At 43.5% G+C, this 18,236-nt stretch overlaps 1 protein-coding gene across 1 annotated transcript in view; it reads right to left on the reverse strand.

Moving 5' to 3' along the window:
* LOC145406320 (solute carrier family 13 member 2-like) overlaps window positions 1-15,354 on the reverse strand; it is a 15,939-nt gene extending 585 nt beyond the window's left edge. The window contains exons 1-10 of the mRNA XM_080277484.1: window positions 15,181-15,354; window positions 13,651-13,900; window positions 12,985-13,115; window positions 12,596-12,681; window positions 10,969-11,172; window positions 9,611-9,742; window positions 8,478-8,681; window positions 5,951-6,012; window positions 4,131-4,414; window positions 1,763-1,900 (exon numbers count right to left, since the gene is read on the reverse strand). Of these exons, the coding sequence (XP_080133610.1) occupies window positions 1,763-1,900; window positions 4,131-4,414; window positions 5,951-6,012; window positions 8,478-8,681; window positions 9,611-9,742; window positions 10,969-11,172; window positions 12,596-12,681; window positions 12,985-13,115; window positions 13,651-13,900; window positions 15,181-15,354 (1,665 nt within the window). The remainder of the gene's footprint in view (window positions 1-1,762; window positions 1,901-4,130; window positions 4,415-5,950; window positions 6,013-8,477; window positions 8,682-9,610; window positions 9,743-10,968; window positions 11,173-12,595; window positions 12,682-12,984; window positions 13,116-13,650; window positions 13,901-15,180) is intronic.
* Window positions 15,355-18,236: the final 2,882 nt, after the last annotated feature.

Below are 18,236 nucleotides of genomic sequence, written 5' to 3' on the forward strand. Positions count from 1 at the left end.
GTGAAACCTGGGCCAAGTTAAGGAAAAAATCTATCTATCTGTCTATCTATTGCCAGACGCCATAATCCCGTAAGGGGTGGCCATTTGACTTTGAGTTAGTTGTTTTACGGGGAGGGGCACTAACCCTCCACCAACCCACTTGTTGACACGTAGGCAGCACGTATGGTTTGGTTATATGGTTACCACCCAGCGTTGTAAATGGTTTCTTGGCTTACAGGAAACCATTTGGCTTGTCACTCAATGTAAAGCCACCTGTAAAGGAAAGAAAATCAGTAAGAAGTGACAGGAAAGATGGGAGAAATAGGAAGAGAGGAGGACAGGCACAGAAAAAGAATGACAAAAGCTAAGGAAGAAGTAGGCAGCACTACATCAAGTGAGTGGATGATGGTGAGAAATAGGAAGAGAGGAGGGCAGGCACAGAAAAAGAATGATAAAGGCTAAGGAAGAAGTAGGCAGCACTACATCAAGTGAGTGGATGATGGTGAGAAATAGGAAGAGAGGAGGACAGGCACAGAAAAAGAATGATAAAGGCTAAGGAAGAAGTAGGCAGCACTACATCAAGTGAGTGGATGATGGTGAGAAATAGGAAGAGAGGAGGGCAGGCACAGAAACAGAATGATAAAGGCTAAGGAAGAAGTAGGCAGCACTACATCAAGTGAGTGGATGATGGTGAGAAATAGGAAGAGAGGAGGGCAGGCACAGAAACAGAATGATAAAGGCAATAACACAAGAAGTCGTTAAGAATCCCACTATTGTTATCTGAGGACGGAGGTAAAAATTCTCGATTGTATTCTAAAAATGGCCTGGGAGATTTTGTAATTACTATGGTCGCGGCGCACGACTCTGAGGTTGTCACTATCGTGCCCTGCCAACCTACCATTCAAAAGTGCGGATGATTTCGTAAATAATATGAGACGCATGTGATTCGTGTATAATATGTCCGTGTATAATAATATTCGTGTATAATATGTCCGTGTATAATAATATTCGTGTATAATATGATACGAAATCGGACGCACTTTTGAATGGTAGGTTGCCAGGGTACGATAATGACAACCTCAGAGTCGTGCGCCGCGGCTATATTGATTCCCTACGTAACGCCACTCAGTGTTCCTTATCCTATCCCCCACTCTTCCCACCCACACCCCCACCTACCATCACACTTCCTCATCTGATCCCCCACCCATCCCACCCACACCCACACCCACCCTCTCGTTACTTTACTTTCACCCATCCTCTCAGTCGTAACCCCATCCACTGTTCCACTTATCTTACCCCTAATCCCTTATCTTACTCCCAGCCATTGTCCCACTCTCTTCTTATCCACCCTCATCTCCCACCCACCATTCCCCTACTTCCTATCTCCACCCCCACCTTCCACCCACTATCCCCCCACTTCTTATCCCCACCCCCACCTCCCACCCACTACTTCCCCACTTCCTATCTCTTCTTCCACCCCCCACCCACTACTCCCCTACTTCCTATCCCCACCCCCACCTTCCACCCACCATTCCCCTGCTTCTTATCCCCACCCCCACCCCCACCTCCCACCCACCATTCCCCTACTTCCTATACCCACCCCCACCCACACCTTCCACCCACTACTCCCACACTTCCTATCTCTTCCCCACCCCCACCCACCATTCCCCCACTTCTTATCCCCACCCCCACCTTCCACCCACCATTCCCCCACTTCTTATCCCCACCCCCACCTCCCACCCACTACTCCCCTACTTCCCATCTCTTCCCCACCCCCACGCACCATATCGCTGCCCCTCATCCTGGCCGCGCTGAAGACGATGGCGTTGGAAGGCGTGGCGATGGGCAGCAGGAAGGCGTATGACGAGGAGATGGTGGCCGGAAGCAGCAAGTATAGAGGGTTCAACTGGGTCTTTTGAGCCTGGTGAGGGGAGAGAGACTAGGGTTCACTTGAGAGAGACTGGGGTTCATTTGAGGGGAGACTGGGGTTCATTTGAGAGAGACTGGGGTTCATTTGAGGGAAGACTGGGGTTCACTTGAGAGAGACTGGGGTTCATTTGAGGGGAGACTGGGGTTCATTTGAGACTGGGGTTCATTTGAGAGAGACTGGGGTTCATTTGAGAGAGACTGGGGTTCATTTGAGAGAGACTGGGGTTCATTTGAGAGAGACTGGGGTTCATTTGAGAGAGACTGGGGTTCATTTGAGACTGGGGTTCATTTGAGAGAGACTGGGGTTCATTTGAGAGAGACTGGGGTTCATTTGAGAGAGACTGGGGTTCATTTGAGAGAGACTGGGGTTCATTTGAGGGGAGACTGGGGTTCATTTGAGGGGAGACTGGGGTTCATTTGAGAAAGACTGGGTTTCATTTGAGTCTGGGTTTCATTTGAGAGAGACTGGGGTTCATTTGAGAGACTGGGGTTCATTCGAGGGGAGAGAGACTGGTTCATTTGAGAGAGACTGGGGTTCATTTGAGAGAGACTGGGGTTCACTTGGGATATGCCGAGCTGAACTGCCAAACTCCTTTTCCTTACAGATTTATTTTTGGATATGGCTGGCTAATATTTTGTACGTTATCTGTGTATAGTCTGGTGATATTACGGTGATATAAGTAACACAGTAGAGGACAGCAAAGTGTAATAAGCAAAATAAATCGCTTAGGAAGAGGTGTTTGGTTCCTTTACCGACGAGGATACTGGCCTTACACTCACAAGACATCCTTTCCTGATCCGAATTTCGCATGAGGAGGAGTAAATTCTGGCTACCACTTTCCCCCCGAGGATGAGATGGAGGGATAGAGTGGAGAGGTATATGAGAGAGGGGGGTGTGAGTTGGGAGCAGGGCAGTGAAATGGCGGGGGACAGGGCGACTTGGAGGCGATTTGTTTGTGGCCACCCCAAACGGGATTGAGGCGTCTGGCAATAGATAGAGATAGATAGATAGACTTTCCCCCCAAAATGAAAGTTCAGAATTGTGACCTTTTTTTCTCTCTTAAAGTCTATCTAGTTATTAAATAAATTCCAAGGCTAAAAAGAGTACAGTGTTGGCTAATGTCTGTCAGCTGATTACTATTTGACACACCCAGGGATTACATGGATTTACTCTCATGCAATATTTGGTGGCAGCGGTGGGATGTCGATTAGTATCCAGTGACGTTTGTGGTAGGTGTTGGCGACCATCATCCACTCACTTGATGTAGTGCTGCCTACTTCTTCCTTCGCCTTTATCATTCTTTTTCTGTGCCTGCCCTCCTCTCTTCCGATTTCTCCCATCTTTCCTGTCACTTCTTATTACCTTTCTTTCCTTTACAGGTGGCTTTACATTGAGTGACAAGCCAAATGGTTTCCTGTAAGCTGAGAAACCATTTACAACGCTGGGTGGTAACCATATAACTAAACCATACGTGCTGCCTACGTGTCAACAAATGGGTTGGTGGAGGATTAGTGCCCCTCCCCGTAAAACAAATAACTCAAAGTCAAATAGCCACCTCTTATGGGATTATGGCGTCTGGCAATAGATAGATAGATAGACTGTTGATGTCTCTGTGCGTCTGCTGTGGCAAGAGTTTTGTTGATGATATTTTATGAATGGAGGATGCAAGTAATCTGGTGTATGGATTTTTTTTTATACATTTGTTTTACCTTCCTCTTTTCCGTTATTAAAAAAAAAAAGAAAAAATGACTCAATAAAACATGAAGTGGATCTTGAAGATGCAATACACCTGTGCTCTCTGACCAGGTAAAAACAAAGATGACCCCCTCCCTTTCACTTCCACAAGACTGAACTCACAAGCATATGTTTTTGTAGCCATACCATAGTCGCGGCGCACGGCTCTGAGGTTGTCATTATCGTACCCTGGCAACCTACCATTCAAAAGTGCGTCCGATTTCATTTCATATTATACACGAATCAGATTATTATGCACGAATATATTATACACGAATATTATTATACACGAACATACTATACAAGAATCACATGCATCTCATATTATACACGAAATCAGACGCACTGGTGAGGGGTAGGCTGCCAGAGCACGATAATAACAACCTCAGAGTCGTGCACCGTGACTATAGTATCAGTAGTTCCTTACAGTATATGCAGTGTCGTGTTGGATAGCATGATAAATAACTATACATACGAGCCCACTGACCAGTTCATTGAGGACGGGCAGGATGATAAGCGTAGTGGCAGCATTGGAGACAATTTCAGTGATCATGGAGGAGAGGAACGTAACCGCGAACACCATGACCCACGGATGGACCCCGCGGAAGACATACAGCTGCGCCCCCAGCCATGAGGACAGTCCAGAATCCTTAGCAGCCTCGGCCATCGCAAAGCCTCCCCCCAGCAGAAGCAACACGTTCCAAGGCACTCGTGTCTGCATCGCCTCCCACGTCAGGCACGCGTTGTTGTCTGTAGGGTTGGTCTTGCACTCTGCGGCCGAGGTCAGGTGAGGTTAGTTCCAGGGGGTGTATTTTTGTCTGGTAAGAAGTCCCGTAGCACCTACTTCCTACCAGCTTATTTACAACGCTGGGTGGTAGCCATATAACCGAACCTTACGTGCTCCCTAAGTGTTGATAAGTGGGTTGGTGGAGGGTTAGTGGCCCTCCCCGTAAAACAACTAACTCAAAGTCAAATGGCCACCCCTTACGGGACTGTGGCGTCTGGCAATAGATAGATAGACAGATTATTTCTAGATAAGGCATGTTAGTGTTCTTTAGAATGTTACATATGTACACTATACTGAATTTCTATCTATCTACTCGTATCTATAGCCCGACGCCCTAATCGAGCAAAGGGTGGCCACAGACTAAACGCCTCCAAGTCTCTCTGTCACCCGCCAATTGACTGCCCACCCCCCATCTCACTCCCCCTTCCCTCATATACCTCTCCAGTCCATCCCTCCACCTCATCCTCGGTCTTCCCCTCCCTCTCCCTCCCTCCACCTCACCTACATACACCCTCTTAGTCAGTCTTTCATTCTCCATTCTCTCCACATGTCCAAACCACCTCAGTGTATTTCTCCTAATCTTCTCAACCACATCCACATCCACCCCACAACGTTCCTTCACTTCTTCATTCCACCTCATCCTCGGTCCTCCCCTCCCTCCACCTCACCTACATACCCCCCTCCTAGTCAGTCTTTCATTCTCCATTCTCTCCACGTGTCCAAACCACCTCAGTGTATTTCTCCTAATCTTCTCAATCCACCCAGTTAAACGGAGCCAACCCTCACTCATCCTCATTTTAAGTGATACACATAACATCATCATCATCTACATCTCATTTAGAACCCAAGGATAGTGTATGGAGGGGTTCAAGTGAGCGAGAAGGAACCTGATACACGGAGATCTAACGGAAGTCTGCCTGGTTAAATGGACCACACTCTCATCCACTCACCATACAAGCTCCTGGAATCCTGACTCCACCTCACAGGCATAAAGATCCACAATGAGGAAATTAATCTCTATTACGGGAAATAAATCGCTGGGGAAATGGTGCTAAGAAGCCTTAAAAAATCAGAAAAATACAGCTCCCAGGGCCTCTCTCTCTCTCTCTCTCTCTCTCTCTCCCACCTTCTTATACAACAATTTAAGATTTCAGTTTCTCTCTCTCTCTCTCTCTCTCTCTCTCTCTCTCTCTCTCTCTCCCACCTTCTTATACAACAATTTAAGATTTCTCTCTCTCTCTCTCTCTCTCTCTCTCTCTCTCTCTCTCTCTCTCCCACCTTCTTATACAACAATTTAAGATTTCAATTTCTCTCTCTCTCTCTCTCTCTCTCTCTCTCTCTCCCACCTTCTTATACAACAATTTAAGATTTCAATTTCTCTCTCTCTCTCTCTCTCTCTCTCTCTCTCTCTCTCTCTCTCTCTCTCTCTCTCTCTCTCTCTCTCCCACCTTCTTATACAACAATTTAAGATTTCAATTTCTCTCTCTCTCTCTCTCTCTCTCTCTCTCTCTCTCTCTCACCTGGGGGTACAAGGAAGAGTAGGAAGGCTATGAGCGTGGCGGGCGTGGCGCTCTTGACGACACTGAAAAAAAAAAATGAAAAAATGAAAACAAATGAAAAAATTATAAAAATAAAAAAATAAATAAAGAATGAAAAAATGAAAAAATGAAAAATGAAAAAAAAGAAAAATGAAAAAATGAAAAAATGAAAGTAATGAAAAAAATGAAAATAATGAAAAAAATGAAAAATTAAAATAATGAAAGATTAAAAAATGAAAAAATGAAAAAATGAAAAAATGTGCAAATGAGAAAATGAAAAAATGAAAAAAATGAGAAATAAATAATAAAAATGAAAAAATGAAAAAAATGAGAAATAAAAAAAATGAAAAAATGAAAAGATGAAAAAATGAAAAAAAAAGAAAAATGAAAAAATAAAAAATTGAAAAAAATTATAAATGGAAAAATGAAAAAATGAAAAAAATGAAAAAATGAAAAAATGAGAAAAGAAAATAATGAAAAAAATGAAAAAAAAATCAGATAATGAAGAAAACGAAAAAGTGAAAAAAATGAACAACGAAAAAAATGAAAAATGAAAAAATAAAAAAATGAAAAATAAAAAAATAAAAAAATGAAAAAAAGGAAAAAACGAAAAACTGAAAAATGAAAAAAACGAAACAAATGAAAAATGAAAAAATGTGTAAAATGAAAAATAAAAAAAAATAAAAATGAGAAAAATGAAAAAATGAAAAAAATCAGAAAATGAAAAAATGAAAAAATGAAAAAAAATAAAAAAAATGAAAAAATGAAAAAAATGAAAAAAAATGAAAAAAAATGAAAAAAATAAGAAAAAGATCAATCCATTTAACAAGAGGACGTTATTAAAATCTCTCTCTCTCTCTCTCTCTCTCTCTCTCTCTCTCTCTCTCTCTCTCTCTCTCTCTCTCTCTCTCTCTCTCTCTCTCTCTCTCTCTCTCTCTCTCTCTCTCTCTCTTTTATGACTGATGCAACTCGTGTCTTGCTCACAGTCTCCAGTTTGTATTTTATTTCGTCATTGTAAGCTGTGGCCAATCAACTATCTATTTATCTATCTATCTGTCTATCTATCTATCGCTGCTCCACTCTGGTATATCCCAGTTCCACCACTGTATATATCCTGGTTCCACTATTGCCCATTGTAGTTCCACCTTGATGTAGTTCAGCTGCACCTCTATATGATCTGGTTCCACTCTCGTATAGTCGTTCCACTGTTATATGTTCCACTTCCACAGTTCCACTATATACCCCAGAATTGCCACTCTATATACCTAAGTTCCACCATCGTATACCCAAGTTCCACCACTGTATACCAAAGTTCCACCATTTTAAAGTTCCACCATTACATACCTAAGTTCCACCATCATATACACAAGTTCCACCATTGTATACTCAAGTTCCACCATTGTATACCCAAGTTCCACCATTATATACCTAAGTTCCACCATTATATACCTAAGTTCCACCATTATATACCTAAGTTCCACCATCGTATACCCAAGTTCCACCATTGTATACCCAAGTTCCACCATATTCCTAAGTTCCACCATTGTATACCCAAGTTCCACCATTTATACCTAAGTTCCACCATATTCCTAAGTTCCACCATTGTATACCCAAGTTCCACCATTGTATACCCAAGTTCCACCATTATATACCCAAGTTCCACCATTATATACCCAAGTTCCATCATTGTATACCCAAGTTCCACTACTATATACCCAAGTTCCACCACTGTATACCCAAGTTCCACCATAATATACCTAAGTTCCATTTCAATCCAGTTACACCCTTGCATGTGCCAGTATCATCCATGTATACTGTTATCCACCCTCGTACACCCCAGTTCCACACTCATATACACCAGTTCCACACTCACATAGTTCCACATTCGTATACCTCAGTTCCATTTTATACCCCAGTTCCACCCTCCTATACCCCAGATCCACCCTAATATACCCTCATTCCACCCTCATATACCCCAATTCCACCCTAATATACCCTCATTCCACCCTCATATACCCCAATTCCACCCTAATATACCCCAATTCCACCCTCATATACCCTCATTCCACCCTAATATACCCTCACTCCACTCAAATACCCTCATTCCACCCTCCTATACCCCAATTCCACCCTCATATACCCCAATTCCACCCTCATATACCCCAATTCCACCTTACTATACCCTTATTCCACCCTCATATACCCTCACTCCACCCTAATATACCCTCATTCCACCCTACTATACCCCAATTCCACCCTAATATACCCCAATTCCACCCTCATATACCCTCATTTCACCCTCATATACCCTCACTCCACTCTCACATATATATCCAAGTTCCATCCTCGTATACCCCTGTTCCATCCTTATATATCCAGTTCCACCCACATATATCCTAGTTCCACCCTTGTCTACCCCAGTTCCACCCTAATATATCCTCATTCCACCCTCATATACCCTCACTCCACCTTCATATACCCCAATTCCACCCTCAGAGGCTTCACTCACAAGCCGTAAGCGTCAACGAAGAACGCGCCCCATCCGGGAATTAACTCCGGCGCCCTGGAGAACCACAACAGGATGAGGAGGATGAAAAGCGTCAACACAACCGCCTCCTGGAACCTCATGGGGCCCAGATCACGATACCTTCCCTCTATCAGCTGCTTCACCGCCGCCTGCCTCTCCTTCGAACTCTTCAGCACGTTCGTCTTCCTGCTGGGGAGGAGGAGAGGTAAAAGAGAATAAATGTAATGATAATGATAGTAATAATAATAATAATAATAATAATAATAGTAATAGCAACAATAACAACGAGAATAATAATAATAATAATAATAATAATAATAATAATAATAATAATAATAGCAACAATAACAACGATAATAATAATAATAATATTAATAATAATAATAATAATAATAATAATAGTAATAGCAACAATAACAACGATAATAATAATAATAATAATAATAATAATAATAATAATAATAATAATAAGAATGATAATAATAATAATAATAATAATAATAATAATAATAATAATAATAAAGATTAAGAATCGTGTTATTATAAGTGAGATAACTCTCATAAGAAATTTTTTAATATTCCAGAGCGGTAAAAAAGACCCCAGGCCTATTTCAAGACCCGTTCATTTTGAGGCAACTGTATACACTGGATTTTAGAAAGCGGTGGCCATACTATAAACTGGGTAACTGTAGTCGGTCTGTCTTCACCTGATGGGACTAGTTCACTGCCATAACTTGCATACTACACCGTGACTGCATGATTTTCGACGATCCTTTGCTATAACACAGAAGTAAAAATCGACACTCCAATCTGACAACCTCTGGCCATCCGCTGGACTGAAAGAGGCGAAGGGATTCCTATCAGGTTAAAGTAGAAGGAATTATAGATCAGTCTTTCATTTATGCAACAGGTCAACTCTGGAACTGTCTCCCTCTGTCTGTATTTCCTACTTCCTATGATCTCCAGCCTTTCAAACGCAGTGTGTCCAGGCATCTCCAAATGAACGCATCTTGAATTTGGCTCTCTTTTGTATTGTTTTTGTTTTTTTCTTGGAAGGAATGGTTTGCGGACCCCTGGCCTTTGGTTCCTTGTTTCTTGCATAAAACTGGACTTACTTTTTGCAGCTGTAGAGGCCGAAGTAGTGCATCTGCAGCCACACCCAGCTCAGCAAGAGACAGATCAGCATTCCAGGTATATTGTACAGCATCCAGGTCAGGAAGGTGAGGCCGGTGGGGTCTTGGTACGTGCTGGGGATGTTAGGACGGTGAGAAGAAGGAAGGAAGAGGGGACGTGGAGGAAGGAGGAAGGAGAGGAAAGGGCTAGGGAGAGGGAGGGACAAGGGGGAAGGAAGAGGAGACGTGGAGGGAAGAGGAAGGAGAGGAAAGGAGAGAGGGAGGAAAGGGAGGAAGAGAGGGAAGGGGTAGAATGTAGAGGAGGAAGGAGGGCAGAAGGTACGGGAAGAAGAAGGAAGCAAGAGGAGACGTGGAGGAAGGAGAAAGGAGAGGAAAGGAGAGAGGGAGGGAAGAGAGAGGGAAGGGAGGAAAGGAAGGGAAGGCGTAGAATGTAGAGGAGGAAGGGGGGAAGAAAGTAGAGGAGGAAGAAGAAGGAAGGATGAGAGGACGTGGAGGAAGGAGGAGGGAGAAGAAATGGATAGGGAGAGGGAGGGACAAGGGGTAGGGGAGCGTGGAGGAAGGGGGTAAGGGAGGGAAGGCGAAGAATTTAGAGGAGGAAGGGGGAAGAAGGTAGGGGAGGGAGGGTTAAGAAGGGGAACGGAGGGAAGGGAGGGAGAAGAAGGGGGTAGGGGAGGGAGGGAGAGAGTAAAGCAGATGGAAAAGGTAACGAAAGGAAGGGACAGGAAGTAGAGGGAAGGGCGGAGTGTCTCTATTACGTAAAAAGATTATTTAGTTGAGGTGGTAGGTGGTGGCGACCATCATCCACTCACTTGATGTAGTGCTGCCTACTTCTTCTTTAGCCTTTACCATTCTTTTTCTGTGCCTGCCCTCCTCTCTTCCCATTTCTCACCATCATCCACTCACTTGATGTAATGCTGCCTACTTCTTTAGCCTTTATCATTCTTTTTCTGTGCCTGCCCTTCTCTCTTCCTATTTCTCACCATCATCCACTCACTTGATGTAGTGCTGCCTACTTCTTCCTTCGCCTTTATCATTCTTTTTCTGTGCCTGTCCTCTTCTCTTCCTATTTCTCCCACCTTTCCTGTCACTTCTTATTGCTTTTCTTTCCTTTACAGGTGGCTTTACATTGAGTGACAAGCCAAATGGTTTCCTGTAAGTCAAGAAACCATTTACAACGCTGGGTGGTAACCATATAACCAAACCATACGTGCTCCCTACGTGTCAACAAGTGGGTTGGTGGAGGGTTTGTGCCCCTCCCCTTAAAACAAATAACTCAAAGTCAAATGGCCACCCCTTACGGAATATTGGCGTCTGGCAATAGATAGATAGATAGAAATCACCTCTGCAGGAAACTCTTCAGCACCAAGTTCGGTCCTGTGCCTGTGATCACCGCTGTTCCCCCCAGGTTGGCCGAACACATGACGGAGTAGAGCAGGGCATTCCGCAGTAGTCGTTCCTCCTCCTCTTCACCCGTGCCGTTCCCTCCCTCGCCCCGATCTCCGCTTACAACATTCTCTACCTCCAAATTGGATTGCGTGCTGTCTCTGTTGAAGTATATCACAGGAAATTAAAGGTGGACAGAGCTGGTATATTGTCAGTCATATCTTTAACTCTATGCAGTATATTCTAGAGATCTACCGTTCCCTTCTCCGCCCAGATCTTCGCTTACAACTTTCGTTACCTCCAGATTGGGTTGAGCGCTACATTCTCTGTTGAAGTATATCACAGGAAATTAATGGTGGGCAGAGCTGGTATATTGTCAGTCATATCTTTAACTCTGTGCAGTATATTCTAGAGATCTATTGTTTCCTTTCTCGCCCCTGTCTTTGCTTACAACTTTCGCTACTTCCAGATTGGGTTGAGCGTCTCTGTTGAAGTATATCACAGAAATTTATGGTGCAAGTCACGGGGTAGAGATGGTATATTGTCAATCATATCTTTAACTCTAGGCAGTATATTCTAGAGATTTACTGTATAAGAGAGGAGAAAGCTTAGAAAAGGAAAGTTAAATGTACACTCATCCAACCGCTATGTCATCAGTGTTTTGAAGCTGCTGGGTTTATATGGTGGAGTTGCCATAAGTCGCCTTTCACGGCACGCACAGATTGCAAAAGTAATGTGTTGCCTTTTTCTGTTCCCTGAAAATTATCTCCTTTGGTGTTCAGCTTATACTACTTCAGATTCCATGTAGATGCCCAGATTCCAATCAAGCAAAAACTGATTACATACAGCTGGTTTTGTAAGAGTAGTTAGCGTAGTAAACCACAATCTGGACTCAAAATGTGCCAGACCTAGTTAGATACGCAAAACAAGTACAAATCTATCTATCTATCTCTATTGCCAGACACCTTAATCCTGTAAGGGAAGGCTACAAACAAATCGCCTCCATGTCGCCCTGTCCCCTGCCATTTCAATGCCCTGCTCCCAGCTCACACCCCCTTCTCTCATGTACCTCCACTCCATCTCTCCATCTTATCCTTGGCCTTCCCCTCTCTCCCCCTCTCCACCTCACTCACATACACTTTCTTCGTCAGTCTCTCACTCTCCATCCTCTCCACATGGCCAGACCACTTCAATGTGTTTCTTCTAACGCTTCCTATCACATCCACAAAGGCAAATAAAAACTACATATGGGCTATTCTGAACTTCAGTTTCATTCATACTACGATTTGCAGTTTATATATGATTAACTGCTAAATACTATGCCATTCTGAGCATCTGAGTTAAAATTTTAAAAGCAAAACCACACTATACTCCTACACTAACTTGGCCTTTTGCGTCCTTTCGTATTTACGCTGGTAACTGGCAGAAAAAGATAACAGCCCTACATCTTTTCCCTAGCACTTCATCGTGACTAGCATCATATTCTAGTGCTAATCTAGTGTTACAACTCAGCATTCAGACGGAGAAAGGACAATTTTAGGCCAAGTTAGAGTAAAAATAGCATAGTTTCTCACATCGATATACCTCTTGGTCGGTAGTAATTCCAGTTCGCTTGGGGAACTTAAGTCTCCCTTGATCACATCCGTTTTCTTCAATTTGTCTGGAGTTGTCTGTGAGAGAAAACGTTAATATTATACACAAACTTTGAAAATATTTGATTGGTGAGAATATAATACAATAAAAAAAAAATACGCTCCATATACAGACAATTAAGGGACAGGGATTTTAGACAGAAAAAAAAGCATCCTTCCCCTTGCCAGTTTCTGAGAGAGAGAGAGAGAGAGAGAGAGAGAGAGAGAGAGAGAGAGAGAGAGAGATAGCACAATGAAACATGAAAAAAAAAGAGACAAAGAGTAAAGCAAGGATGAGAGAGAGAGAGAGAGAGAGAGAGAGAGAGAGAGAGAGAGACCCACCGAATACAGCTGACCCAAGACCGCTTCAACTATGACCACGGACATAAGGGTGGACGCCACGTTGGTCAGCCACATAGAAAGGAAAGCCGTAGTCAGCATAAAACCAGCCATCAGACGACGCGGAGACTGGCCTGAGATGGAGTAAAGAAGGGTTGAGGAATGATTGAAGGGATAACAGAATAACTAAAAGGCTGACAAATTTTCTTAATGCTTTTTGGCGGGCTAATGGGTGTTACACGTGCTGAGATTACGTGGTGCTGTTTCGGCCCCTTATGATTCGGATACCTAACCTAACCTAATATATATATATTTTTATTTCTTCCTAATTACTACGTTAATATTGGTTACAACATCAAACTATAAAAACACTCCACTAGGCCACAGGGAAGTATTCGGTGCATAAATACTCCATTTTTATTATATTTCTGGGTTATATAACAGATTAGGTTAGGTTAGTAGGTGCATAAACTCTCCATTTTTTATTCTTTTTGGTTATATAACAGATTAGGTGTGGTTAGTTTAAGTTAGGTATCCGAAAAATAAGGGGCCGATAGAAACCACGCAATGTCAACACGAGGGACTGTGCTGGGGAGGGGTGTCTGTGTCCATCTTCCCTGAGCCGCCCACATACGCAGACCGCAAACACACGGAGGTTACGATACAGACCGACAAGAAGCAAAATCTTCAGTGCTATCCTCTCGTGAAGCCTGGAGTGTTCTACGGCGATGGCTGCCATGACGCCCCCCAGGAACATTATACTCGTCTCCCCCATGTAGGCTAGACACACTTCCTCGGTGCTCTGAACGCCCAGTAGAGGGAAGGCAAACACAGGCACGAGAGCGGTGATGGCGACGGGAACAGCCTCCGTCATCCAAAAGATCGCCATTAACAAAATCACGTAGCCACAGCGCGCCTCCTACGGTAAGAGAGGAAGATTTTGAACCAGTTAGAAATAAAAGGATACATTTTGAAGTAAGCAAGGTATATATATATAGGGAAATTTTTGAGGTAAACTAGATAGATACAATACGTAAGGTCCAACAGTCGGTAAAACAAGAGTAAGAAGTAAAGGTAATACTGTGGAGTAGACGGGATGAAATAAAGGAAACATATTGCAGTGTGCTGGACAGAAGTAAAGCACAATTTGGATTTAGCTGGACAGAAGTAAAGAGATCATTTTAGAGTAAGCTGGAGAGAAGTAAATAATCTAGAGTAAGTTGGATGCAGGAAATAAAGATTTTGGAGAAGGCATAAAAAAAAAAGGAAAGATTTTGGATTTGATAGGAAAATTACAATTAGCACCAGCAGGTGGTAGGTGGTGGCAACCATCATCCACTCACTTGATGTAGTGTTGTCAACTTCTTCCTTCACCTTTATCATTCTTTTTCTGTGCCTGCCCTCCTGTCTTCCTATTTCTCCCATCTTTCCTGTCACTTTTTATTACCCTTCTTTCCTTTACAGGTGGCTTTACATTGAGTGACAAGCCTAATGGTTTCCTGTAAGCCAAGAAGCCATTTACAACGCTGGGTGGTAACCATATAACCAAACAATACGTGCTCCCTACGTGTCAACAAGTGGGTTGGTGGAGGGTTAGTGTCCCTCCCCGTAAAACAAATAGCTCAAAGACAAACGGCCACCCCTTACGGGATTATGGCGTCTGGCAATAGATAGATAGAGTAATATTAGTAAGAAGGCCAGTGTCACAAAATATTACTGACAAAGAATACTACCATAGAAGAGAATATTAATCACAACAATATCGCCACAAGAAGAAATACTGGTAAGAAGAATATTGTCACTCAAAACTGTTCTCAATAGCGGATCACGCGACCACCTCGAACCCCGCCCCCCAAAAAAAAAGAATATTTTTAAGGTCATGAAGCCTTTCCCTCCACTGTCTACCCTTATCCTAATCCCATACTCGACCTCCATCTCTTAAAATTCATTCTAATCCCTCATTCGGCCATCTTTTCAAAGCTGAATCTCTCTCTCTCTCTCTCTCCCTTTTAAAGTCTAATGTGTCACCTGTCTGTCTGTCTGTCTGTCTGTCTGTCTCTGTCTGTCTGTCTCTCATTAGTCCTTCCTTTTAAAGTCTAATCTCTCTCTCTCTCTCTCTCTCTCATTAGTCCTTCCTTTTAAAGTCTAATCTCTCTCTCTCTCTCTCTCTCTCTCTCTCTCTCTCTCTCTCTCTCTCACCTTGCCTTGGTAGATGAGAGGTATGGGTGAGAGGAGTATGGCGGAGAGGAATACAGTGAGGATCTCCTTGTAGCGCCATATTGCCACCATCTGCCGCGTCCTCCCTTCCATCTCCATCTGTCTACCAGCTGGGGAGAAAGATGGTCCTCGGTCTTCCTCTCCTTCTTCTCCCATGGTCGCTGGAAGAGAGAAATATCGAGATGGAAGAGAGCAGTATCGGTGTGAAGGAGAGTGATAATGAGAGAGAGAGAGAGAGAGAGAGAGAGAGAGAGAGAGAGAAATATCGAGATGGGAGAGAGAAATATCGAGATGGGAGAGAGAAATATCGAGGTGGAAGAGAGTAGTATCGATGTGAAGGAGCGTGATAATGAGATGGAAAAGAGAGAGATGTCGAGATGGAAGAAAGAAATATTGAGAGAGAGAGAACTATCGAGATGGCCCTTGAGTTATGCTGTTATTACGACGCGCTCGGCTAGTCATCTGATTCGGCTCTCAACTCCTAAAACTCCCTCTCATCTGGATAAAATAACTGGGATTAGATGAAGGAAAGTAAGTGTTGTTTCACCGTGAGTGTTAATTTTAAAACTGATATTTGACTCAGTAGTGGCGTATGAGGGAGAGGGGGGGCGAGAGGGGAGGGGGCGGTTCTCCCCAAGTGTCCGCCACAGGAGGGGGTGTCATGGCGAGAGGTAAAAATACATCTATAAGTTTTCACTCATTCAAAATTCGCCAAAGTAAGAAGAAAACAGTATTACAAAGGCTTAATGTTAATCTTCTCTGTAATTATAAATGCTTACTTTCATTGCCAACACAAAACTTACAAAAGAAGGGACAAAAAACAAATCTAAAACTATATATATGTTAAAAAAGTGACATTGACAGGCTGGTGACTGTTAACGTCTTTGTCACTCTTGAGAATAGACAAATAGTTGAAGTTGGCCCTCGTTTTTAAATCTTAACTTCATGTATGTGCACTCGACATTTAAAAGTTTGTCGTTTCCCGCCGTTCTCTCCGCGGGCTTTTGAAAATCAGGAACCTGCATCCACAACCTACACTGATCGCTGTATTTGGCCTTAGATCAGCGTCATCAGTGTCCCTTCTGCGGAATCACCATACTATAGTCACGGCGCCCACTCTGAGGTTGTCATTATCGTACCCTGGCAACCTGCCATTCAAAAGTGCGTCCCATTTCGTGTATAATATGAGACGCAAGTGATTCGTGTATAATATACTGGTGTATAATAATATTCGTGTATAATATATTCGTGCATAATAATATGATTCGTGTATAATATGACACGAAATCGGACGCACTTTTGAATGGTAGGTTGCCAGGATACGAGAATGACCTCAGAGTGCCTCAGAGTCGTGCGCCGCGACTGTAATTTCACAGATCGTGGAAAAAGGAACAGCAGAAGCGATAGGACGTTTGAAGCTGATCGAACAGTAGGCTACATCAAGGCCTTGGGCTACATGAGATGCGTTTTCCCCAAGTCGAAGTCCTTGGGCAGTGGGTCAGAATGAACATTTTCTCTTTCTCTGTTGGTTTGTTTTCGCACCACCTATCTCGTCTATTGCCAGACGCCATAATCCCGTAAGGGGTGGCCATTTGACTTTGAGTTAGTTGTTTTATGGGGAGGGGCACTAACCCTCCACCAACCCACTTGTTGACACGTAGGAAGCACGTATGGTTTGGTTATATGGTTACCACCCAGCGTTGTAAATGGTTTCTTGGCTTACAGGAAACCATTTGGCTTGTCACTCAATGTAAAGCCACCTGTAAAGGAAAGAAAAGCAATAAGAAGTGACAGGATGGATGGGAGAAATAGGAAGAGAGGAAGACAGGCACAGAAAAAGAATGATAAAGGCTAAGGAAGAAGTAGGCAGCAATACATCAAGTGAGTGGATGATGGTCGTCACCACCTGCCACCAACAGGTCTCAATTATGCAGCGATTTTGATGATTTACGTGTCAAACGAATCCTAAAAGCTGACGGTGTGCCCCCGTCTTAGTGGCAGACAAGTTCAGATCAGTTCCAAGGTTAGGGACCAAAAAATGATTGGAGTCAGAGATCAGACTTCTTTATTCACAGGGACTCGCTTATGAGACCTCCTTCGGCGGCCTTCGCTCGACGTCAAAAGGCCAGAAATTGGTCATAACTCGGGAACCGGTGGCCCGATTGGACTGGAAATTGTTTTATTCTTCAAGTTGGAGCATTTTAGCAGTACCTTGCTCTAACAAAGACTGCGCCTCGTTGCACCGTTTTTGCTGCGTTATGGTAACAAACAAACCAACAAACATACAGAAATCGGATCATTATAATATGGATACACACACACACACACACACACACACACACACACACACACACACACGTCAAAAACTCCCACAATTTACGTGTTGGTCGAGAATAATCTATCTCTCTATCTATCTATAGCCCGACGCCCTAATCCCGCAAAGGGTGGCCGCAGACAAAACGCCTCCAAGTCGCTCTGTCACCCTGGTTTGGCTAAGGCTCACTGCATCAAACCGATCAACCAGCTTACCTTTCAGCTCACAATGTTCCTTTCTAGACCCAGAGGGAGAGCGCAGCCACTTCAAAAGCCAGGCACACCACAAATACTACCATACACGCCAAACTCCCCCCTCATCTACTCTCACGGAGCCTCACTACCCCTATTTGTGTCTATAATCCTTACCTGCCTCGTCTACCTGTATAATTAAAACTCTATAACTCTCAGGTGTAACATTCTGTCCATCTGCTCTGTGTGTCATTACAATAATATTATGTTTCACGCTCAGTACATCTGCACAGTACCGCACACTTACCTATGGTCATGTTATACTGAGCATATGGAAGTGAAGCTTGGTCGTTGTTGGAGGGACAGAAGTCAAGAGTGAGAGCAGTGGAAATGGGTTATTTGAGAGGAGCATGTGGAGTCACATGGAGGGACTGACTGACAAATAAGGATGTCAAGGAGCGTTGTGGTGTGGATGTTGATGTGATAGGAAGCGTTAGGAGAAACACACTGAGGTGGTTTGGCCATGTGGAGAG

Source organism: Coenobita brevimanus, chromosome 70 (genome assembly GCF_032717465.1).
Source record: "Coenobita brevimanus isolate Jiangsu-jjx chromosome 70, ASM3271746v2, whole genome shotgun sequence".
Lineage (NCBI taxonomy): Eukaryota > Metazoa > Arthropoda > Malacostraca > Decapoda > Coenobitidae > Coenobita > Coenobita brevimanus.